At 36.4% G+C, this 26,799-nt stretch overlaps 1 protein-coding gene across 3 annotated transcripts in view; it reads left to right on the forward strand.

The window, feature by feature from the left end:
* Nucleotides 1–26,799, forward strand: part of LOC146004727 (enoyl-CoA delta isomerase 2-like) — a 50,960-nt gene that overhangs the window by 23,231 nt on the left and 930 nt on the right. For 2 of the 3 annotated variants that reach the window (XM_083143688.1, XM_083143689.1), the window contains exons 2-7: nucleotides 9,933–10,209; nucleotides 18,971–19,138; nucleotides 23,247–23,422; nucleotides 24,656–24,776; nucleotides 25,317–25,406; nucleotides 26,009–26,152. In XM_083143688.1, coding sequence (XP_082999814.1) covers nucleotides 10,003–10,209; nucleotides 18,971–19,138; nucleotides 23,247–23,422; nucleotides 24,656–24,776; nucleotides 25,317–25,406; nucleotides 26,009–26,152 — 906 coding nt within the window. In that variant the 5' untranslated portion in view covers nucleotides 9,933–10,002. Of the gene's footprint in view, nucleotides 1–8,502; nucleotides 8,744–9,932; nucleotides 10,210–18,970; nucleotides 19,139–23,246; nucleotides 23,423–24,655; nucleotides 24,777–25,316; nucleotides 25,407–26,008; nucleotides 26,153–26,799 lie in introns of those variants that run through there. The other variant, XM_083143686.1, reaches the window with a different exon arrangement.

Consider the following 26,799-nt stretch of genomic DNA (forward strand, 5'->3'; position numbering starts at 1 on the left):
CCACTCGTTCATTACCAATTCTGCTAACACTGGGCTTAAACAAGAGCCTACATTTATGCCTTCACTCATTTTCATTATTCTATCACCCAGTTTGCAGTAACCATTATCCCAAACAGTTTGCAGAGCTTTCACAACACATAAAAAATACAGAAAGGGAGGCCGAGCATTTTAAGGATAGCGAACAAGAAGAAGGAAGGAAACAGAGAGGAGGAAGAGGAGGGGATTATATATGAGGTTCAGTGCAAGGAATGTGATAGTGTGTACATAGGGGAAACAAAAAAGAGACTGAAAGACAGGTTAGGGCAACATAAGGATGACGTAAGATTAAAGAGGGAGAAAATGATATATTCAAGCACACAAAGAAACAGGACACGACATAGAATGGGAAAAGGCTAGGAGGATATTGTGGGAGAAGAGAGGAATAGTGAGAAAGTAGAAAGAGGCAAAGGAAATAGAGAAAATAGGAAAAGAAGAAATAATGAACTGGAATCGAAGGCTGAAAATCAACAAGGAATGGAGAGGAGTGTTAGAAAGAGTGGAAAGGATGAGAGAAAGGAAGGAGGATAGAAGAAGGAAGAATAACGAAGAAAGAAGATAGGGGGAAGCGGGAAGGAGTCCAGGAGATAGTGAAGGAATTGATAAGGCACAGACTCTCACCAGGTACCTGTCAGGAGATTCCACACTCAGGAATTCCTGACAGGAAATATTCTAAGATAAGGACTGGTGCCTTCATGTTGTTTTGTGTATTGACCCTGTCTGGGAGTGTGTATATATAAGATGATGTTTTGTAATTTTCATCATTCTAGAGTGAATATTCGTCTGAAGAAGACCCTGTTAGAGGGTGGAAACGTTACATTTTTAGTGTATATATTTTCTATACAATAAATTCTGCCTTCCTCGGTATTTTAATGACCTATTAACATGGAAGCAAGGCTTATGATACGTTATGCTGATGTTTCCTCCTCCAGCCGCTAGATGGCTATATAACTAGGAGCTAAGTGTGCCGAAGAAAAAGAAACACGTTTCATAAACGTTTAGTTTGTACAAACTATGCACCCTAGCTAAAATTAACTACATTATAAGTAATTTTGAATAAATTATTTAACAAATCGTTTGATAAATTTAAATAAAACCATTTGGTAAGAATAAGAAGGCAAGTTTGGTAATTTTGACTAAATTATTTGGTTTTCCTAAACAAATGGACTACATTTTGTTAGATTTACCAAAATAATATTTGGTATTGGTAATGAAAAAATGTTTACGACAAACAAATAGAACTTGACCAAATCTTTCGGTACTGGTGAACAATTGTTTGGTTGATACCTATTTAAACAAACGAATTGTTCACCACTACCATTTTTATGGTTAATCCAAACAAACATTTTTCTCTGTGTAGATCGGAAAAGACATCTCCATTATGGACAATGCGCAGGAGTTACAATAAATTGCTAATCAAGAAAAAAGACGACTGATATATTTTCCATGCACTCTTGACCACAAACATTTTGTTAACCAAATGTAACTCAGCACAAGCACCCGCAGGGGAGGGGGACAGGAGGGGCACTTGCCCTCCCCCAACTCCTGAGTTATCTGGGGGGGGGGATCATGCAGTTCGAATGGTGAAATGGTGGTGATATTTACAGGTTGTCAGTTACAACAATTAACTGCCATGTCCTCCAAAATAAGGACAGAACATTTTCGCAAGAGAAATTTGAATCATGTTGACTGCCGTAACTAGGGTGTGCGGGACGAAACATTTTTGGTTGGGAATGGAAATATTCGAAATTTTACGATGCGTTGAAAATCTCGAATTGTAGACACTATTTGCATCTTCAAGTGATTGTGTTAGCACTTCTGGAATAAAAACTGTTAATTTCAAGAAAGTTCAGACACTTAGCTATAGTGCAGAAAATATCAAGAATTAACCTCTCATAAATAAGGTCCTTCGGCTGTTTCGGGATCAGGAAAAGTCGGGAAATCCTTTCCCGAAGTTGGGATCAGACCTTGATAATTCACACTCCGTCATTTTAAATTATTACTTTCTTTTCTTTTTACAGCCCCCCTCGTCACCCCTAAACGCCGCCACTGACAACAACAACAATAATAACTTCTATGACTGAAGAGCAAGATATGAAATCTTACTCTGCCCCCTGAGAAAAAGGCGTGCGGACGCCCTTATACTTACTATATTAATTAACTCTGTAATTAGGTATGCGCCTGTCGAGCTCATAAACAAATAAATAAGTATTACTCAGCAATATTGTAGTGTTATACGGCCATTACACTTACATTCATTATTGCCTCGTTGCAGATAACGAAAATGTCACTCTACGAAGTTCCTTGGTTCTAAAACAGTGTTGCCACAATTTGACACAATTTCACTTTCCAAGAACAAAATTTCCCCTTTTTGTCCAATTTTCCCCTTAATCTAAAGAAATATGATGATAATTTGCAGTCAAATAAACTCATCGAGATTGAACCTATAAAGTAAAATCTGAACAGTAAATGAGCCTAGGACCCTATCATTATAATGTTTTAACATTAGTAGTATTTTTTGTAGTTCTTAGTTATTTGTATTAACAACGATTAGAGACAGAAATGGCATTGAAAATTGATCTCATCAGGTGAAACTGCCATAAAGTTAGGAAATAATGACCTCTTGTAACCAAGTCCCGGATTTGATTTCCCGTGTCGACTTATTTAAGTGACTAGTAAATCTAGTCCCGATTAATGTATGCGGAATCCTTTTACAGTCTGCAAAAGGATTGCTCTAACATTATTCGTTGTAATGGAATGCTACAAATATTTTTTATGTGCTTATTAGTCTTCCATTTTGTGAGGGACACGTGCTCCCTTTCCCCTGTCGCTAATTCCGCCAATGGTGTAATTTCCCGTAAGCACTCCCCAACATCTCCTCCAGGTACTACACCGTGGACTGATTTTTTGCAGACTAACGATGCTCTGGCGTCTAGAATCACAGCCAGCATCCCAATCCTCTGTGAGATTTGAGCTGCTTGCTATCATAGGGTTATTTTTGTGATTGTTCTTTCATCCTCATCTTCGCGATTAGCCAAAAGCATGGATGTCCGGAACGGAGGGGGGCGCGACCTCCTGAAAAATGAATGTCTACCTAAAGTCCACGCGTTTACTTCGTTAACGCCGAAGAACAAAGGAAACGGGCGCCACAAACGTGGGTGGGGATAAATGGCGGGCGAGTTGTTTTCGTCCAATGACACTCAACCTTCAGCCAATGGGCGCAGCTGTCATTGTGCTCGTCTACTCCACGTGGAGTCAGGCCCGTAGCTAGGAATTCTTATCAGGGGGGGCAAAATCAATCCTAGAGGGTGCAAATTTTTAATATATTGTGTTGCATTAGCAGATATAGCAGGGTACAGAGGGGCACTTGTCCCTTTCCTCCAAAAGTGATATGTAACAGGAAAGGGATGATATCTTGAAACTCCAATGAACAAAAAAAGTTCGAGCAACATCAAATAACAATATTTCGATAATGACTTTTCGGAATATCAAAGAATACAAAGATAAAGTTTAACATAAATACCAACTTTATCTACTTTATATTTACATGTCGAAAAGGTTAATAGACGATTAATATGTAAAAACAGCTTTGTGCTTCTCTGCAGAACTGATTAAGGAAGTTCATTATAAATCGTAATTGTAATACATTTTTCGCATTACAAGAGGTTAATGTACGTATCTCCGAGCAGCTTGTTGTAATATAAGCAGAAAGGGTGTAAGTTTCGAATGAGTGGAGGTTTGCGGACTTCAGCTGCGTGATGGCAGTAGCATGCATGTGATACTAGAAAATTTCTCATACCATACGACATACTGTGTGCGCTGTTGTGACGTGATCACCACCTTTGTTACCATGCACATTAGCGCCGCAAAGTGGCTGAATTCGAAACTTACATCCTTTCTGCTTATTTTACAAGCTGCTCGGAGATACGTACATTAACGTCTTGTGTATGTGTATAAAGGTTTACTTTTATGACATCTCAAACGGATCATCCGGTATTTATCCAACATGTTCAATTTTGTATTAGCTAATAATGAAAAACAAGCACACAAACTGTATTTTTGAAAGACAGAATATGCCTGACGAACTTATTTTTTTGTACATATACACGTATAACTTTCATGTTCAACATATATTTTACACATATGCAACATGGAGCGACGTAAAATAAGAAAATACATATGCAACATCTTAACGCTAAATTGTGTATGTAATCAAAGTTTTTTTAATATATATATATATATATATATATATATATATATATATATATATATATATATATATATATATATATATATTATTTAAATACATTACATGATCAATTCATACGCCAAATTGTCTCTCAAATGTGCGTGCTCCTTTTCCTCAAAATAATTGTTCGTGCGTTTAAGCAGCAACAATCTGAAGTATATATGTATCTGGCCTTACTTCTCTCTCTGGTAATTTAGAATGCATTACAGAGAATGCATTGGGATCGAAGCGAGCAGGAAAATCTTTAGATCCAAATATTTCCAAACTGAAAACAATATTGATTTAATAGGGCGCAAATAATTTCACGGGTGCCATGGCAATCTCTTTAACATTTTCTTTTTCATTTAGATCGTTTTCGCTCTCAGGGCTTTGGACTATAAGAATAGCAGAAGTCGCACCTGCGAGCGAAGCGAGCAAGAAAATTTTACGAAATGTACTTTTATTTGTATAAAATTTGAAATCGAGGAGGCAATTGCCCCTCTGTACCCCCTGCAACTGCCCTTGGTCGTTTGGAAGAAAAATGCAAGAAACACTTGAAAACGAATTCAATCTTGAGTATCCATTTGTACTGCTTTTCTTAGATTCTGCTAGTCATGTTTTTTTACTTCAATGTTCGCCCCCCCCTAGATTGGACTTCCGACCAAAATTGGGGGGGGGGGTAATGCACCTGCCCACTGCTGTGGTTGCAGTACTGTTTGAGTGTGTCTGTTCATCAATTTCACGTCATCACTCATTGTCACGATTAGCTCGAAGTGGCAGAAAGGCAACGCTAAGTAACAAAAATCAAATATCCACTCCCTCTCTCTATCACATGAATCGCTATTACTAGGGACATTGAATTTTCGCGATGCGCGAAATCGCGAAATGTGAAAAAAAGATTCAATTTTGAACATTCTGCACGTAACTACACCCCAATGATGAAATATTCATGAGTTTTATTCGCGAAGTAATGCGAAATGTGTGCTTTTCCACGAAATGAACGCTTTTTCGCGAAATAACCGTGAAATATCATCAAATTAAGTAGAAAACACGCAAAAACCGGCAATCGAGGTTGTGCGCGCAAACTGTCGATTTGTAACGAAACGTTTCCCTAAAGTTTCCTACCACTTGCAGCTGAAGAACGTTTTATCTTCGAGCACATCAGGAAGACGCTGCAAATTGGGATATCCCATGCACATAATCTCAGTTCGAAAACTTCGCTCCCTGTCAAGCTGCATTCCTTTCTTCCCCCGAATGTCTAAGCTAAGCGTCAGGTCAACCTTGCAGCAGGTTTTAGCATATGTAGATCCAAACGTGCGCGCAAGAATATAGTTCCACTGAGACGGGTTCTATTCCGACACAACTGCATACTTGCAAGAAAACAGTTATTTAATTTGTAATATACAGACAAAATAATACATTGATTAGCAGGTATGGACTTAATTGGTTGCAATCACTGTGCAGACGAACTTAGAACCGCAGATTCGCCAACTCGAATCTGTATTGCGTTGAAGAGACATTGAAACTTTAGAGCGAGTCGAGCGAGACTGAATGCGTTGCAGAGCGCGTGAAATCGCTGATACCAGTGTTGCACATCCCACTATTTTAACCCTATGTTTATTGTAGAGCGGCGAGAATGGCTGAATCTCCTGTTCAGCGCGCGGTTTTACCCGAATGTTATTTTGGGCTTCATCCGAAAGGAAATGTTCTTCAAAGTCAAGCAAGTTGTTTTAAATGCATAATCCTCCTTGCGGCAACAAGATCAAAGTAAAACAGGGCGTGAGGTGATTTGCCGTCAATGTGCACACGAATTGTATCACGGGTGTTGAATGATTTGCGGTTTGAGTTTAGCAAGAGGAAACGATTGTTTGTTGTTTGACGACAAAAGAATCTCCGCGGTATTAAAATATATCGCAGTGAGAAGAAACATGTTTATTATTTGGACGAGACGTCCTTCAACTCGGTGAGTGGGGGAAGGGGGAATAAACCATGGAAGGATACCACCATGCAAAACCACCGCCAGGGCTGAAGAAACCGACGATGAGGGGAAGGGGGAGGCTTATTGTTTCACCCACTGGCGGCAATGAAAGCTTTGTTGAAGGCGCATATTTACTGTTCCGCGCAAAGAAAGGGAAGGGTGATTATCAGCAACAAATAGACAGACCAAGATTTGAATCCTGGTTTAGTGAAGTGATTCATAAATTGAAACCAGAGTAATAGCGACAGACAATGCACCTGATTGTATATATCACCAATAACAAATCATGCTTTTTTGGTGGTACAACTTGAAGTGCGTGTGTCTTACAGTAACGGATGTATTGCGAACGAAGCAACCAAGTTTTTCATAAATCTATTTCTTTCTAAACCAAAAACAATAATTTGTCATTAAATTCAAGAGGGGCCTATCGTTGTTTACTTTTATCTTTGTTTATTTTTATTTTTGCGTGCTCGAAATATACACACATGCTCTCATGTTTAGAAGTTGTTTCGCTCTTATATTAATGACACATTTATTAAATAATATATGCGCAGAAAGTACTTTTAAAATGTTATGTTTCAGGAGACAAAGAGAAGCAAAAATACAATCCACTTGACATGCATGCGGGTTTTGATGTGTTGTGCGGTTGGCAATACTGTAGATTTTCTCAGTGTCTCCGATGTAAGCAGCTCGGCGGTTGAGGAAAGACTGGCACGGAAGATTCTGAGCTCAGTTCTCGCGCGGATTGATACATAAAACCTGCTGCAAGGTTAACCTGACGCTTGGCTTACTCAACTTCCAGTTGCATTGAACCTGCTAGCTGTAGCAGCGATAAGATTAGTCTGTTCCCGCACATCAAGGGAGACAATGGTGTCATTTGTGTTCAGTCATGAATGAATTTTGTTTATCATCATGTGATTTTTAACATGTGTTTGTGTATGTGCAGTAGTGATTATTTTATTTGTTGGACAGCAAGGATATCCTTTAAATACATACAATGAATAAATCACTTGAGATATGCAATTTAGAAATGAAGTGATTTTGTGTTGATGTTTTATTTTTTGTTGGACAGCTAAGTACTTGTGTATGTGTACAGTATATAAAAATGAAGTAGTTTATCAATTTATAGCACTTTTGTATGTTGTTTCCTCTCATAATGAAAAAGTTGTGCAATTTTTTTTTCACCGCTGGTATATACCGCTGATCTAACATTTTATTTACCGCTCTCCTCAGTTTTTATTTACCATAAATTTGTGTCCCTAGCTATTACCAATAGGTAGTCTTCGGAAACAAAAGATTAAACAGTTCAAACTTCATAGCAACACATCCAAGAAAAAACGTCCAACCACATTAAGCACCTTTCATACAAGACTTCTCAAAATGTCACAACTGTTCTAGATACTGAAAATTACGAAATCATTTCCCGAAGTCTGAATCAGGAAGGGATTTTCTCCCCCTAATCCTAGTACGACATTATTCGGAATCCCGCACACCTTAATAAATCACAAAATCAGTAAGGGTCTTTGTTATGTTCCTAGAGTAATAGATGATATAATTGTAAAGATTAGTGAGAATTCCAGATAGGAATATGTTCTGTATTTTTCACAGAAAGGAGCAAAGCAGGCTCTCATGGGGGCAGTTGCCCCCCTGCCGCCTCTAGCTACGGGCCTGCGTGGAGTCCTTGAGCCAATGGGCGCAGCTGTCATTGTGCTCGTCTACTCCACATGGAGTCTCAGTCACATTGTTGCAGCTGGTGGGCGCGCTCCGTCGACTTCAAAGCCAGCCGGTCGTTAACGTAGCTAGCGCGTCGACTATAACAATTATATGTTTTATACATAATTTCATTGCAGTCAGTAATTAATGATAATTACTATAAGGGAGTTGGAGGAACATGATAATTTCAGACTGAAGTAGTGTCTTTTGGGGGGGAATCAAGATTGGGGAAAATTGCCTCCCCCTGTGAAAAAATATCTTGCTTGCCCCTCCCTGGAGAAAATCCTACAGACGTCCATGGCCAAAAGTGGCAGAAAAGCGAAGTAAAATAAATCAAATAAATCAATCATCATGATTCATTCCTATTGTCGCTATTACCCAAATAATTAATAAAATAGAAATATAGGGGCATTCAAAGGAATTAATTCCTTGCTATTTTTCATTGAATTTCCCTTTTCCCCTTTGGTTTAAAATTGGGTTTTGATTTTTTCCTTCAAAAGGGAAATTTCCCATCATGTGGCAACACTGTTATAATTTTAATAACCTGTAGTGTAATTGTGTTATCTTTTGCTGTTGCTTCCTGATGAAGGCGTGGACCTTTGAACTGAAAGCTCGAACGTGATTGGATATCTGACACGAACCCGAAGTTTTGCACTTTGAACTTGTAGCACAGTAGCAGAAGTCAAAAGTCATTCCGACTTTTTATAAAATAAACAAAAAAGAAAGTTCCTGTTCAGCATCCAAATTTCAGAGGAAATGCAGAGAGTAGCGTGGAGGTTGAGTAAAGTGTAAGAAGTGTTTGTCAATTGATTAATTTTGTTAAAATGTGTTATGTATATTTTTAGGAATGAAAATTTAAAAGTGCAAGGCATGACATAATATTGTTTTGGTATAGAATAATATTTTATACTATGTACGGAGCGTGTTTATGTCATTTGGTAGACTAAACTTTCACTGTGTAAAAAAGGAGGCCCATGTTTGGTAAATATATCGGGTACATCCCTCGAGAATTATAGTGATATAACTGTAGGATGCGTATTCCTAGTAAAATACGTATTTTCTTAAAAGTTTGAATGTGTGTTTTCATTGCCGTTGTGTTTTACGAAGTTGTTGGAGCCCATATTACTCGGCCAAGACATTAAGAGTTATGTGTAGAGCCGCATACAGTCACTTTCTCTTCATTATTTTCGGCGAAACTCTCTATTTGCGTTCACACGCATTCTTAAAGTTGACCATTATTAAACTTGCATTGCAATGCACATTGGCATGCATTTGAAATAGAAATAAGGTACGATTTAGTAAGGGTCCGGAGAAAATGCAAAATAATGAAGCAGTGATAGTATTGTACATAAATACCTAATTGTACAGAAAGTGCAAGGTGCATATTAGGTTTGCCATAAGCCTATGTGCATCAAATACACTACAGTTCACATACCTGTGAAAGAATTAACCATTGCAAAATGTTTAACACTGGAGGCTATCCTAAGATTTTTTTCAAAAACAGATGTGTATGTGATGCTCTGAGGTTGATTAATGTGAGAATGTTCATTCATTGCAGTTAATCTAGAAGTAAGATGACAGGTGAATAAGAAAATATAAAAATCATGAATGGTAAACTGTTATGAGTAAACTGTATAATTACTTAATGTGAACGAAAAATACATATTTTAAAAGGATATTCAATAATAATACTCAGGGAAGCAAGGACAAATGTAAATACTATTATCTTAAAAAATATCTGTTTCATCCTTTTGGTCACAAAAAAAAACCCTGTGTCAAGTACGTGTGTATTAGAAATTCCATATTCAATTTGGTGTATTTTCTTGTACACACTTGTAAATATATAGTATATACTATAAATGGAAATTTCCCCATATAAATTGAAGGGTGCAAAATGGCCATGTGTACCGATGCACCCAACAATTTTAATTCAATCAATATAATATATACTATATTTGATTATGTATATTATTACAGAGTGAAGAAATTTAGCCAACCAGGTCAACTGCTACGAAAAGAACTACCATATTCACTTGCCCTTAGAAATATGTCTGTTGTGGATGACAAATTTGTGGATGCCCAGAGCAAACTGAAAGACAGCAAAGCAGATGTAGACAATAATACGAAGTTGAAATTGTACGCTTTGTACAAGCAGGCAACTGTTGGCCCCAACACATCAGATAAACCAGGAATTTTGGACATTGTCAAGAGGTCAATGTGGGATTCATGGAGTTCTCTAGGGGACATGTCACAGGTATGAAAGGATGGAAAGAAATGTTATTGTGCACAATGAAGGGTAACATGCAGTGGTGTATTCTCCCACCAGTTAAGCCAACGTTATTATATATATATATATTGTAACAGTTCGTTATACCGGAGACACATTAAAATTAGATATTTTGTCTTTCGCATGGTTCGTACTTACCAATTGTGTATTGCGGAACATAGTTCAAGGAGCCATTATGCTTTTTACACGAAAACAAACATAATTTTTCAACACATGTATGTTGGCATGTTTAAAACACATGGCTTTGTTTTTTTCACAAAGGTTTAAAACATTTAAGACAAAGTGTTTTAAACATGTTTTTTTCAGACTTGTTTAAAACACATTTTGATACTTGATGTTTGTGGTTATTTGCGTGTTTTGTAACTATATATTTTCATTCAATTCATGTCATTCGGTTTACTGTGCATAGAAATATGTTCAGTGGTTGAAAAGTATATTGAATTAACAAAGAAACATATCGTGATGAATACCCGTGGGTCACGTTTAAAACACCTGGCTATGTTTTTGTTACAGGTGTTTAAAATGGAATATTACATGGATGAAACCATTTTGTTCCTCACTTAACGCACTGCCAAATGTGCATATTGTTAATGTCAATATTTAGTTGCAATCATGATAAAATATCGTATTGAAAAAAATAAAGTAGCTACCATGTCGACTCACTGGATTTGTTGAAGCTTCTCGAATAGCCTGAATGCGAGATTGATTTAAGACTAACATAAATGTGTATTTTAAAAAGTTAATCAAGTGTTTACTTTATAACAGGAACATATTCAATCATCGGATGATTAACAGATTCCTCATTAATCATTTCATTTGTTTAAAACACGGCTTAAAACAAAAAAAAAAAACTGTTAGTTTTGTTTCTTTTAAATAAAACCTAAATTTTGCCAACCTTGGCCCTGCAATACAAAGTAAGTATATATATAGTTGAGAAAGTAGCGCAGTCTTCCCTCCCGAAGCTGAAAAAAGAGGGTCGTGGGCGGTCCCAACCCTGACGTCACTCACAGGACAGGGGTGACTCTGTCACTGACCTTTCCGCTCGTTATAGGATCTGCATTTGTGCGAGAGAGTGTGAAAGTGCCTTGTTTTTCCTTTTTCTGTAGCTTGTGTGATAGTGGAGAATTTTTTTTGCAACAACAATAACATTTAAGGAAGATGCCGTGCAATTGTGCTGTTGCTTTGTGCTCGAACAACGCAAGAAATACTGTAGGTGTAAGCTACTTTTCGTTCCCAAAGGATCCGATTACGTGCAAGATATGGGTTTCAAAGTGTAAGAGGTTAGATCCTGTTAACGCCAAAACAGCGACAGTGTGCTCATCGCATTTTCTGGATGCTGATTACGAACGGAACTTAAAAGCAGAACTGCTGAGCATTGCCTGTAGACCGCAACTTAATAAAAATGCTGTACCAAGTTTAAATTAGCCTGGTTGTGTGGTGAATTGTAGTAGTGTGCAACAGCCAAATGACATAATTGATCGAAGTGGACGTGCCAATAAACGTCAGATTAGAAAGCGAGCATTGGAAAAACTTGAAGAGTTGTCTCCTCGCAAAAGAATTTGCATGGCACATAATTCAGGGACTTTGAGTACTGGAAATATATCCAATCTGCAACAAGATAGTGAGTTCGAAACGCTGACAAAGAAATTAAAATGTGCTGAAGAACAAATAAAGAAACTGCAGACACTACATGATGAAAGTGCTAAGAAAGTAAACAAAGTAAAGAAACAATGCAATCGTTTATTACATAAAGTGAAGAATTTACAAATTAGCAATAAAAGTTTGAGGCAACAGTTAGTAAAACTTCACAAATCAAAGCAATCTGCTTTCAATGTGTCTAAGAAAGTAAGGGAAATTCTTCGACCAGTGTTTTCCTCCAACCAAATCGAATGTCTTCTTAGCCACAAAAGCAGACCGAAACTGTGGTCGAGAAGTGATATTGTAAGTGCATTAGCACTTAGGCATGTGTCAAGAAAAGCTTACACCTACATGAGGAAAAATATGAAAATCCCTCTTCCAAGCATTTCCACTTTGCGTCACTGGACAAAAAGTTTCAAGTGTAGACCAGGCCTTCTGAAAAGTGTTATTGATGTTATGAAGAGTTATGGAGAATCACTTCAACCACACCAAAAGTGCTGCGTATTATGCTTCGACGAAATGAATATATACTCCAAAGTTGCGTACGATGCTGAGAGTGACACTGTCATGGGACCGTTCAAGAATGCACAGATAAATAATTTATTACTTTACTTACAAGTAGAATTAACAAGTTATTTATATAATGTTAGAACGTAACGGAAGTCAAATTCTAGCATAACGAATGAGCAAGTAATCATTTTCATTCATTCATCAATGAGAGCCTTTCCGATGGCGCAGTTCTGGAGTCGTCACCTTTCAATCAAGTGGTCCCTGGTTTGATTCACGGTGGAGGCACATAGTGGTTAGGATCCCACTTTAAACTGTAGGTCCAGTCCCGATTAGCCTTACTGTGCATAAAGTGGACTTAAAACACCAAATCAATCCAAATCATTCATCATTGACTGCGGAGTTTTTCCGCTGCAACCTTCATCTTTTTCTATCTTGCGTTAGCGTGTGCGCGCGTGTGTATTCTTACTGTGTTGGAAATGTGAAAAGATATAAGGTAAAATATGAATAAAATTGCTAGGGTGTGTTCACCAAAACTCAGCGTTAATTTTTTGACTGAAGTTTTTCTAATAGAAGTAAACTACTTTAAAGTCCTTAAAAAAGTGTTACATAGCATAATTAAGAATGAAAAATACATATTAAAATTTGGAAAGACACATCTCGATAGACTGTGTTATCAGGATGAAGTACTAAATTTATTAGTAGTTCATAATGAGATTATTATCAAGTATTAATACCGTAATTATTGCTCGAAACTCAACATTTTAATGACAAGATTTTAGAAAGTTTTTTTTTTTTTTTACAGGTCATTCTGGTTCGCGGGTTGTACGCCCCATGGAAACAAACTGTATACTACAACTTCGACACACAAATGACTAAGGAGATCTTATATTTAGTAATATCAGCAGTGCAAAGTGCGGGCTATGAAGTTGTTGCGTGTGTTTCCGACTTGGGAGGTGGAAATATAAGGGTTTGGCGAGAATTAGGTGTCGCTTCGAGTCATCCTTCGTTTGTGAATCCGAATGATAAGGGACGGAACATTTGGGTATTTGCAGATACTCCACACATGCTTAAATTGCTAAGAAACCATTTTATTGATAAAGGTTTAGTCTTGCCATCGCAGAATGTCGTAACAAAAAAAGTCATACAGTCAGTGTTAGATAAAAATGAAAGTGAACTTCATTTGCCTTTATCGATAACGGATGCACACATTTGCGTATCAGGTCGCGAGAGACAAAGAGTATTCTATGCCGCTCAGTTATTTTCTAGAAGGACAAGCAGTGCTATATGTTATTTATTCCCAAATGAAGTTGAAAGTGCAGAATTTTTCGCATTAATTAACAACTGGTTTGACATAATGAATTCATATGTTAAAGAGAATTTTGATGTTAAATTAAAAAGTGCTTTTGGAGTGCATCTTGGACATCAAACCAAGGTGTTAAATGAAATGAAGCAGGTCATCGAAAGTGTTCGCGTGAAAGGACATGGAAAATTGTTGCCTTTTCAGCAAGGAATGATACAATCTATCAACGCATTATTTGGGCTCTATCAGGATATGAAACAGAAACACAATATGAATTTTTTACTGACTGCAAGGTTGAATCAGGATGTAATTGAAAATCTTTTGTCGCGTCTTCGTGGCATGGGAGGTTTCTATGATCACCCTCTCCCTACAGAATTTAAAACCGACTTAGGCTGCTGTTGTTAGGAGTGAATATAGGACAACTTCCCCTAAAAATGCCAACCAGGGATCAGTGCGAGAATGATGAATTACACAGTAGGACATACAATAGTGTTTTTAGTACGATGGTGTCTGACCTTTTACTTGACAAAGAGGAAGGCGAATCAAAGACGAAGGATAACACCGATGGCAGCGAACTCCAGTTTCCAACAGAGTGCAGTGACAACGAAGCCCACGACTGTTCCAAGGAAGGTTTATATTTTATCGCAGGTTTCATTGCGCAAAAGTGTCTGCATTTAGATAAAGATTTGGGTTCTCGTACGGACAGTCTTCCTCCCGTTCGTCAAAAAGAGAAAAAATGGGTTGACATAGTGTCGCGTGGTGGACTGTATAAACCTACTGAAGAATTTTTCCAAATCATTGAACAAATGGAAAATGCATTTTGTTTATACAATCCTCCTGGTGATTTAAGCAGGGAATGTGGAGTAATGAAAGCAATGATGAAATTATTACTTTTCAGGTTTGCTATGATAAAGAAGGAAATTATAGATTTATTTGTCAAAACTCGGACATACATTCGTATCAGGCATTTAAATTCGAAAATTAAACACAATCGAAGTCTGCTCAAGAAAGGTAAAAAATGGTTGTTATCTAATTAATGCCAACCTGTAGTCAGGCATGACTAACTTTGGAGCGGGAACTTGTGATCTAATTTACATTAATGTATATTTGACTTTGAGAACAAATGAGAAACAAGTACTCAATATTTTGTGTGTGTTGACGCTTCACGGGATATAAAAAGCCATCTATCCAGACTCTGAAATGAAGCGTGAACAGAGTGTGAAGTGAAATAACAATAGTGTTTGGATTATTTATGTTTGCTACATGTGCGCAGTGCAGTGTGTGTGCTTTTTGTGTATTTCCTGGCGTTTTGTTAATGCTTCTTTCCTGGACATGGTAAGTCACATTTATCAATTAATTTTAACTTGTGCATGGTAGTATATTTTCTTTCATTTGTATTTACATTTTGGTATTTTGATATTGTAATGTCTCGGCCCCAGTGATTTATTCACTAACTTCGCCCTAACACTCCACACAGTTTTTAAAAAAGGACAACTTTGTGGTTATTTTGGCTCTAAGTATACCTTTTCACCCCCATAAACACGAACTTACACCCCTAAAAGAGAAAATTCTGAATAGACCTCTGCTCCACCCCCGAGCCGGCTTTCCCGCTTTTCATTACATGTTAATTATATTGATAGTTAACCTTCGGCGACACAGTTTACTAGATATAGTCTGCTCTATACATATACATTTACTTACACACGCACGCTAGAACATTCAATCGATTTTTAAGACAAATTTATTTCCAAAAACACGGAAGAAGTATATATGAATTCCTATGCCGTTGCTTGTGCTCGTCTTTGACATGTCCTGTGTCTGACGTCATCCGTGGAGGTTTACGAATGGTTCCGAACTTTTCCGAACGCCAGACTGCACCTCCCTGCTGCAATATATATATATATATATATATATATATATATATATATATATATATATATATATATATAATGCAACAGTTAGTTATATCAGAGACACATTTCTTCATTTTTACAGAAGAAACGACTTACGGAAATTAGTTTCTCCAAGCTTTCCAACGTTCCTCGAGGTATTTTCTGTCATCGTGGAATATATTTGACTGAGAAATCATGTGTTCTTCAAGAGAAATATCTCACCGACGCACAAATGCCATTGCTTTCCCTACATGAACTGCATACGTTTGATGACGTAAGCCCCTGTCAGTGTTTCCAACTCCCCTTTTTTTCACTATGCTTGCCTAACCTAACCTTATCGGAAATGGTTTGTGGGGCTATCAGTCAGCTACCCGCGCATAATGTAAAATTTTCACACGTGACGAACACGATAGTAGGTATTTTTTAGTGAAGAAGGTTGGAAATACTGCATATCCACAACATGAGTCAAAATATGCCTGCCATATTGTGTGTTATAGAAGCGAAGAAAGGAATCTAAAAAATCACTCTGTATGTGAAAAATTGTGTTTGTTTTCGTGTAAAAAGCATAATGGCACCTTGAACTATGTTCCGCAATACACAATTGGTAAGTACGAACCATGCGAAACACAAAAGGATATGCAACACATCAGCACTCCACCATGAAAAGTGTAACATGTGGGGTTCCTCAGGGAAGTATTCTTGGCCCTCTTTTGTTTCTTATGTACATAAATGATTTACCAAATGTTATACCTGAGGCAAATGCAATATTATATGCTGATGATACAAATATTATAGTTACAGACACTTCCAAAGATGCTCTACAATCTAAGGCTAATAACGTATTAAACAAATTACATGACTGTTTTTTAAAATAATAACATACTCCTCAACAGCAAAAAACATTACATTTTCTACAATCCAAACCAGAAACCAAATAAGCTCCAATCTAATATGTGGGAATACACAACTAGAGCCTAAAAAAAAATCAAAATTTCTGGGTATCCTTTTGGATGAGCACCTTAGCTATACAGAACACATAAACACGCTACAATCAAAATTAAGTAGTGTGTGCTATGCCCTTCGAGAAATGGTAGACATCTCAAGCACCCAAACTGTAAAGTGCCTTTATATGGCAAACTTTGATGCTTTACTAAGATACGGTATTATGGTTTGGGGTAACAAGGGCCACTCCAAGGTCCTTTTTATGCTTCAAAAAAGAGCTATAAGAATCATAGCTGGAGTAAAGAAAACTTATTCATGTAGAACTCTTTTCCGTAAACTTAATGTGTTAACTCTTCCCTGCATATACATTTATGAATGCTTAATTTATGTTAAGCAAAATATTTCCAACTTTGCCACAAATGAGGAAATACATGGCCTAAACACAAGAAATAAAGACAAACTTCACATAAAACACTGCCGCCTTAACTTATGTAAGAAAGGTCTCTTAAACTCTTCCATAGATCTCTACAATAAACTACCACAAGATGTGAGGAGAGAACCAAAATTGATGATATTCAAGCACAAGATAAAATCAATGCTTCTGAAGCATGTTTTTTTATTCTATAGCTGAATACATGGAAGCAACTTTTACATAAGACAAATGTACATAATGTAGTATAATCACATAAATGTCAAATGAAAGTGGATAATTAGTATCACCTAGAAGTAGGCTGCAATGCTCTATATCTTGATTTTCATATAATATCAGAGTAAGACCCAATTTTTTATAACCCTAAATGCTTTCGTGGTTAGGTTAGGCAGGCCAGGTTTAGTTCTCTTAGCATTAAAATAAGATCACTAAATGCTTTCTACTACTGATCATAGTCAATGGGTTTGAATTCTACAACAGAAAATGATGGAAGAATGCTCCTTGGCGAGCATGCATGCTGCAAAAGGTAATTTGTAAGTTTTTTCCAACATAAATAACCTTTTTCTGAATCCAAACAGTGCTCATTACTTTGAGGAAGGTTCAAATTTTTGTGTGACAAAATTTTACGATACTTAGTCTTTCTGCTAGGAGAATTTGAAACAAATCATAAAACAATCTGAACTGTTACCGATATTGCTGGAAAGTTTGAAATAGTCGAACTCTGTTTTTGTTTTACTTGCATGCATTGGTGCTTTATTTCTATTATATCTAATTAATATATAATAAATATGTACAGTAAATAAGAATCTTTACTGTCAACCTGGTCAAATTTTCAGAATACGCCACTGGTATCACTTGATTATGCCAATTAATTAATTAAAAATTAACTGATACAAAACCGGTAATGATGTATAGATATTTATAATATTTTTGGTTTGCTATGCCAAGTTGTAGGCTGTAATTTTATTTTTTTACTCATAAGGGTGTAATAGGATTGGTTTCTTTTGCCTAGTTGTAAAATGCTATGCTTAGTACATTTTCTATATTAAAAATTTGTTTGTTTAATTTTTCGCTTGTTTTTCAGGTTGGCCTAAGATATATAATGATTAGCAACTTCTTGTTTGAGTTTATTTGAAGATATCCTGTGTGTCAGATGATGATGTTTAATTTTTTAACCAGTTGCAACTCTATAATGAAACATATTGTGAATAAAAATTAACATTATTGAAAATTGGCACTTTCTCCCTTTGAAATGTCTACAACAAAATCATACGTTAGTCAGTTATCACTCAAGGTGAATACTTCTCAACTTAATAATAAGCCTTCAATGACCATACCTAGGGGCATGCATATTTCGCTTTTGACGAAAAAACGAAATTTGAAAAAACACATTGTAGTGTTAATTTTTTATGTTTTTGAAAGGTGTGAGATGCATTTTGTGACCATATTTTGTCACGAAATAATGCGAAATGAACTGCAAAAAGCGAAATTAACTCTTAAACACGAAATTCAGGGTTTATTCACCGACGCGGCACCTTCTGAGGTCTGAATTATCCTGAGAGTTATGCAATTCCTGGAAAATTGATTAATTCTGCTGTTAATATTGTAGAAGCAAAAATGGACTACTTTACACAGAAATAAACTTAATAGTCTGATAACTACATAAATGTGCTATTAGAAGTGAAATGTTAATTCTGTGGAATAAATGTAGTTTTTAAATCAAATTTAGGATTATATTCAGAATTTTAAAACCAATATGTCTTTTTATATACCACAGAAATTTTATTTTATTTACCGCTTTTGAACCCGAAATTGACTCAGTTTTTGTACCGAAATTTTGCTTTTTTATTGACCAAAAATATGTGCCTCTAACCATACCTAATCATTGTCTGTCTCTACCCCCCCCCCCCAAGAAAATATTGTTGTTTTGCCATTGCTTCTATTTACATAATTATCGACAATTACATTCCATCATGTATAATTATTAACTGATTGTTTCATTGAATTTTCTGGCAGGATGCTGCTAAGGAACAATATGTCATTCTCGTTGCAAACCTCACCTCTGCCGATGAGCAGCCTAAAACAACTACAGAGAAGTACTCGGATATCGTAATCACAGTTGATGGGGGGCTGAAGATCATCAAACTGAACAGGCCCAAGAAATTTAATGCCATAACACAGCAGGTATTTATTTACTTGTAGGATAATTTAATAACATTTGAAACATTTTGCAAAAGTATATGTTGCAATTGATATGTGCAAATTTTTGATCACCCGATGATTAATTTCATACAGTAATATGGTACTTTGTATATCTGAGCACAGACATGCAGGATGCCGAGTGGATTCTCATTGACAATCAATCTTACATTGCTTTTTAGTTTGGAGTGGTTGTTAGATATTGCTTAGGAGAGGGGATTATTTTTATGAGAATTTGCTACAAAGAAGCAGAGAAATAATTTTTTGTTGTTTTGTGATACAATTTGTAAAATTTTTAGTGAAAAATGCACGCTCGATCACGACTTGAACCTGAGTCTCGGGCATAACTGTGCTATTTCTCTACTACCGAGCTGGCCTGGCTTTTACCTGATTTTTCGCTGCCGCTGTTTTACCTGTGTGGAATCATCTAATTTAATGAATACAATTTGTGTTTATGACTTTGTAGCACTTATTTGTATGTTTGCATAATTTTTGAACCCATCATTTTACTTAATACATAATAGTAGGTTGTTACATTTACTCACAAATGTAAAAAAGCTGATTTTGTAATTTATTTTATTTTATGAGGATTATCCAGAAAGTAAGTTCCGATGGGCTGTTAACAAAACAACAAGAATATATTTACAAACCATTTATATTACCATTTGAGATTCACACTGCACACTATACTTGTCGACTTGATGAGCACTTGTACTAGCAGAATACCTGTTTTTGTATCCCTTCACTGAGATGCATACCATGTGGTAGCGGTATCTTTGACTTCGTTGGCATCGTGGAACCCCGACAGCAAGATTTCACATGCAGGAATACATGACAGTCACTTGGTGCTAAGTCTAGGCTGTGGGGAAGGAGTGACAGAATTATCTGTTCTCTTCATGCACCACTGACAGTTGGTCGGTCTGCAGAACATTGTGCACATTTCCACATCATTTGTTGAAGAGTAGCATATCTCTGCACCATTGAATCATTCATATCATGTTCTCCATTGAACTTGACAAACGCCTTGATTAGAGCTGAGCCGATACCCACCGATACCGATACTTTTAAAATTTCAAATAACAAAGGTTGTATTATTTATATACATACATATGTGTGTGTCTGTGTAATTAATATTATTACATTTTATACGTATGCATTTCTGATGAGGGGCTATGAATAAATTAACCCACCAAACAATGCTCTGTTGCAACGATGCATCTCAACTTCACATTTTTTTCTAAGTGACAATCGATCAAATGTTTCAAATATTAGAGAAATATTAAGTGAAGCTAAGAGCGAGGCAATCGTGTGGTCGTCGTCCTCCTCTCCCCCAATGTTGAAAAATGAGATCATGCCTCTTCAACATCCTCTAAAGCTAAGGGATCACTCTTCCCACACTAACATTAAATCATCCATGAACACAAGAATAATTGGCGATTTAGCAGCCCTGGACACTAACAGTAAAGCTGTAATGTGAAACAAATCTCTTCTCTTTTTTTTGTCCTTTAACAAAGAGAATAATAATTAGTAAACGAAATGTAAGGGGAGAATGATAACTAACCAGTCTCTTGCATCTATATCAGGCGATTGACATCAGTACAGTGATATCCAAAGTGACTCTGCTTTCGATGTACTTTCGACAAATGATTTCTAAGAAAAATTAAATGCATAGTTCTATCGCTTGGCGTGGGAGGAAATTCAAATCCATCACTACGCTTTCCAGAAACTAACTGCCGCCATCTGTCGTTCAAAGATAATTATTCCCCTGCTGCGTTCCTTGTGCCGAAACATGCCTGCTGAAACCCAGTCAGGACAAACAAAAGTCTAAAGTTGGAAAGGAAAAGGGGGATTAGCCCAGGTATTTGAATTTCCATGAGAATGCTATGTACGTGTCTGAGACACGTCCACCACTTTCATGGGCCTTTTTGACTGCGGGTCTCTAAAGAGAGGGATGTCCACAAACACCAAAGAAAGTGGAAGGATTATCGTTGGCTTTCGGAACCTTATAGGGGTTATTGTTCGAGACCGCATCTGTACGAACAAAGCCTGGTAGACTTCGAAGAGAACTAAACAGAAGCAGCAAACTCCTATGGGGATAATTTCACGTTACGCTTCATTTGCAAGATACTTGACCGCGAGTCTTATCTGCGTACAGGTCTTTGTGTCACGTACTTGTTGTTCCCGGAAACTTGAGTACAGGTTCATTTAACAAATGCATAACTATTTTTCGTTTTTTTTTTTTTTTTCAAAACCAAAGGTAAGTTGGAAAAGGTGAACGAAACTTTGAAATGGAAAAAGGCAATTGGTTTTGGCTGTGCTTCTAGCAACTCAAAAACAATGGTATCGGTGCAAAAATATCAACCAATACCTATACCCCCGGTATCGGCTCCGTCCTAGTCTTGATTTTCTTAGTTCTTATAAGCACGGTGCAAGGCATAAGCATTGTTTGGATGTCTGCAGATAGCATCCAGACCTGGCCAAAGAATCAACTAACTCATACCATAGTAACCACATAGCGTCTGCATCAAATATTTGCCAGTAAAGCTTATTTTGTGGATATCCCTTGTACATGCCTTTTCTGACACTTTGGCTCATGAAGATCATGAAAAATGATGATTATATGAAATTGATGATGGAACATTCACAAAGAAACAACAATGCCTAAGGTAGGACTCAAACCTGAAGCCTTTTCTGACAAGCTCACAAACTTAAGCAGACAGTCGTTTGTTTTCTTTCTGGTTTGCCCTTAATTTGTCCCGGAGTACCTCCCTTGTTGTCAAAAAATTAAACAACGTTAAAAATTATGCATCTACTTTTACGATTTTGCCCTGCATGATGATTCAAACACCCGGCATTGAATAACGGTGATGATGTGTTGAAGAAAGCCACAGAATTTTGCAACACAGAGCAGGATTACACGACAAGTAACTGATTGCATCGCTTACAAGTGAAAGTTCAGTGAGAGCACCAGATAGCTGTACTCACCAAGCTGGCACAGGGGTGATCTGAGATATAATCTATTGTATTAAATATGTTGATACCAATGTATGTAACAGTTATTTACAACATAATAGTTGAATTATAGTGAAGAACATTACTAGCGTCATTCTTATTGACAGTATGTCCATGCACACAACTTTGCATTTACTCAATTATGGTGAAAACAGCTATTCATTGGTGTTTCCATAGTAAAAATTAGTAAAAATATGAAATAAATATTTGAAATATGGTATAGATTAGGTGTATATAATTTTTTTTTCAAATTTTCTTCAAAATGATAATAATTAGGGCTCGGAAGTTGAGGAAAAATTCTTTTTTTTTTCCCTAGTGTCCGAAGACGAGGCCCAACATAATATATGTTCATTTTGGGTCATTGTAGGCCAGAAAAAGGTGGGTTTTATTCATCCTTTTTTGCATTTTTTGGATTCTTGGTTCTTTTTTAGCCTTTTTTTTAAAGGTATTAGCAGTTTTTTTGCAACTTCACCTTCTTTCGACTACGTTTTTACTGCTCATTCTCAATTCGAATCATCAGTAGGTCATCTCCTCTTAAACATCCTTTCTGTAGTAAAGAAATAAAAAAATAATAATAAATATATTTGAACCATCCCTGAAACAAGAGAAAAACAATTTTGGATGACTGAAATATGACCCGAAGCCCAATTTCTGTAACCCTAGTGTGGCTAGGCCAAATATAATTCTTCAAATATGATTTTTCAAATTATGTTAATCTAAAAAATATATAATGTCTGAAAGAAGATTCATTTCATTCATATAGTTTTTTCGCACTGTGTGTTCCATACCACCAGAATTGTGTATTTTTTTTTATTCATTAAATATGTAATTAAAACTGGTCATTAATTAATTTGGATCACATTCGTACGTACTGTTTCCGTTTTTAGGTTCTTTGTTTGATATTATTAGGTCTTTTTATTGGTCTTCTTGTGGCAATTTATAGGTCTTCAGCTTCCAAGCCCTAATAATAACAAATTACTTTCTAGAGGTAAAAGGGCAAGCCCATCTGCTTGATTCTAATTGTACCCTGATTCTTGGGTGTTTAGATCACAGCAAATTTTCCTTTTTCACCCTGTTCCAGATGTACCTCGATCTAACGGAGATTCTAAACGAGACTGCAAAGGAAGAGAAGAATGTAATAACCGTTCTTACGGGAGCAGGAGACTATTACTGCAGCGGGAACGATCTGAGTAATTTCTCCAAAGTTGATTTGTCGGATGTCACCAAAGCTGCCAAGGACAATGGCGAGCTGCTCAAGTAAGTGCCACTAATGCTTTCTTATTATTATTTTTCAAAATCACTGCATCTTGTTTTCTGTCAAGGATGCTGTTCTATATCGTCCCATTACAACTGAACTTCATAACAGATTAATTAGAAGATAAACTGTTGAACTGCCATTGTGTGAAGTTTAAACAAAATTATGCTCGTTTCAGGGTTTTGTTTTGAGCCAAGCTAGTACTACTGTGAACTGCGATTCCCACCTAAAAATATTTGTAGGTTCACATATGAAATACACCAACAGGAAACTTGATTTTACCACACAATGTTAACGTGCGAAATTAGTGAAAATTGCATATTTTGTATAATTTCTAGCATATTTAGACTCCATGAAAATGTGACTGAATTTGCTTAGTTTATGTTGCAAGATTAATCATGGCAATGAGGATGAAATAATGAATGAAGTGTACATGGCGGAGTCAGTACCAAATTACAGACACACAAAGAAATTGGTTCAAATGCAATCACCAGCTGAGAGTATTTTCAAGTATCAGTGTTGAAAGAAATCTGTACTGATGAATTTCTGTTTTGCTTATGCTAATACTGTAATTTTTCTTGTAGTTTACGGTTATTACAAGCATAAGAAAACATTTTTCGTTGTGACGTTTCAGGAGAACACACACTCCCTTCGTCAGACATTTATTTTTATCTTGACTAAAGATACAGTTATAATAATAGTTAACAGTTTTTTAAACAAAAAGAATCCGTTATATAATGGATGTTGTCAATGTTACATTGTTGTAATATAGCAACCTAACTGTGAAAAGAAGCAGTCTTTTTTATTTTTATTTCATATAAAAAAATTGATCACATTATTTTTTATTTAAAATTATGAATCCCAAATATCATCAGGTAATTCAAATCATCATTGTTTTCACAAAGTTTCTTGATGTTTTCTGTTATATTAAATTTTAAAGATGGTGGCTTATTCCATTTGTGAAAAAGAAAACTCCATACTGGATCTATGTTACCATTTTCATTATTTAATTTATTCCAGTGTTCTTCTGCTAACTAAAAACTGCTAACTATTGTTATAACTGTATCTTTAGTCAAGATAAAAATAAATGTCTGATGAAGGGAGCGTGTGTTCTCCTGAAACGTCACAGCGAAAAACTGTTTTCTTATGCTTGTAATAACTGTAAACTACAAGAAAATAAAGCTAACACTGTATATGCTTATTCGTGGATCATAGTGAATTGTTTTTGTTTTCAGGAATTTTGTCGATGCCTTCATAAACTTTCCCCGGGTCCTTATAGCTGTTGTGAATGGTCCAGCCATAGGCATTGCCGTCACCACCTTAGCTCTTTGCGATGCTGTCTATGCAACTGACAGGGTAAGGGTTACAAGCAGGTTGCAAGTTATTGTAGCAGTAGCATTAATTCTCTATGGTTGATACATATTTAATCCAAAAAGTTCACATTTTTGGGTCCCGTGGAATGTCAAATGAAAGGAGCGCTGATTTTGTTCTGCTTTACCTGTAGCAAAATTTTAAGTTGTGAACTATGAACCAATGGCGGCATTTGATGAACGCATTGGTTTCTAAAATGACCAATTGGGCTTCGCTGATGGCATAGTGGTAACATCATTGCCTTGTTCACCCAGTTGAAGCACGTATTGGTTTGGATCCCACTTTAAACCATACATCTTCTCTCGATTAGCCTCTGTGCATAAAGTGGACTTAAAACTATAAAATGACGAATCAAGGAAGCCATAAAATTATGGTGGTGTGTGTGTGTAACAGACTACTACTAGCTTTGAATCGTTGGGAGCCAAATTACCCATAAGTCTCAAGCTCCAGATCTGGACACTGTAAATTATCCTCATAATAATGTAGTTATCTACGTTCTTGTTCATGATATTTTTTTACTTCCAGGCATCATTCCAGACGCCATTCACTTCATTAGGACAGTCGGCTGAAGGCTGCTCCTCATATCTCTTTCCACGAATCATGGGACAGAGCAAGGTAAGAGCATTCATCAACATCCAGTTAGATTTCATCAACAGCTGTAAGCATGATTGTCTTGTTGTTATATTCAATATTTGCTACATCATTGCGTTTCATACCAGACATTCCATGCGAGTCACCTAGGCCATGACACGCATAAACTTCGATTTTCATGTGACATTTCCAATCAATTTTCTACATCTTTGTCTTCCCTATATCTCGGAAACCTTACAGGCGAACAGATAGATACCTTGGTTTGTCTTGTGGAAATTTCAACTAGTGAGTAACATGTTGAAAATTAGCTAGCCGATTTGACATGTAATGCCCCATAATGTGTAAACTTACAATGCCACTCAATCTACATAAAAATAGTAGGAACAAAACTAGTGTGGTGTTTGTTTTGTTTTTATTTGTTGCTTTAATTTCTCTCTCTCAAAAAATCGTAAAATATAGTGAATACAAAACAAAATAGATGTGTTCCAAGTGGACGTACAACCCTGTGCAAAGTAACGATTTATTCTTTCAATACAGAAATTTACACTAAACAAGAAATCAATTTTTATTACTTCTCCAAATAAAAGATGCAAGTGGTTTACATATGCATTTCTTTGTGTTTTAAGGCTAGCGAACTCCTGTACTTCAACCGCAAAATCACAGCCCAAGTAGCGAGGGAGTGGGGCCTGGTGACGGAAGTATATCCCGATTCTTCTTTCCACAAGGAAGTTTGGCCACGGCTCAAGCATCTGGCTACACTGCCTCCGCAGGTAATGTACTTTATATATAGATTAATTTGGACGATCTGGAAATTAAATCTGCAGCCATATAATTGCAAATTTTTTTTAGGGATGGATTGATATGCAAGTTTTTCCCAAATTTGCAACCATTTCATAGAAAAGGATTCTGTGTATTAGACATTCATTTTACAGAATATACATGCAAGAATTTTGTCATAGCAACCATTTATAGAATGTTGAATATTTTCCCATGAATGCAGTGTTCAAACTGTTTGTTTTCAAATAAATTTGTGTGAAATTTAACTTTGCCTTAATATTTTATCTAAAAAAATTATGCTATATTTCCCGCTTGCAAACAGATGGACCAAATTAAGGTTTACAAATATGTAAGAAATCAATATCACTGCTGGTTCTACAGCCAGTCATGGAATGGTATGGATATCTTCTTTTGTTTTTGTCATTTACTTTTGAAGGCCCAATATCGTATGTTCCGTGACAGTTGGTATTACGTCCCTGTACAGTTTCTACTTTGTCGCTAGAGGCACTGTGGAATGTACTTTCAACAGTCGGAAGGTAAAAACCATGGAACTTTATCCATACTAAATAACTAACTCTCTAGCCTTCTTAAACCCGAAGGTTTATGGCTGCAGCAACACAAGCCTTCCACCTGTCCCTAT

The sequence above is a fragment of the Lepisma saccharinum genome, chromosome 22, assembly GCF_977018435.1.
Source record: "Lepisma saccharinum chromosome 22, izLepSacc3.1, whole genome shotgun sequence".
NCBI lineage: Eukaryota > Metazoa > Arthropoda > Insecta > Zygentoma > Lepismatidae > Lepisma > Lepisma saccharinum.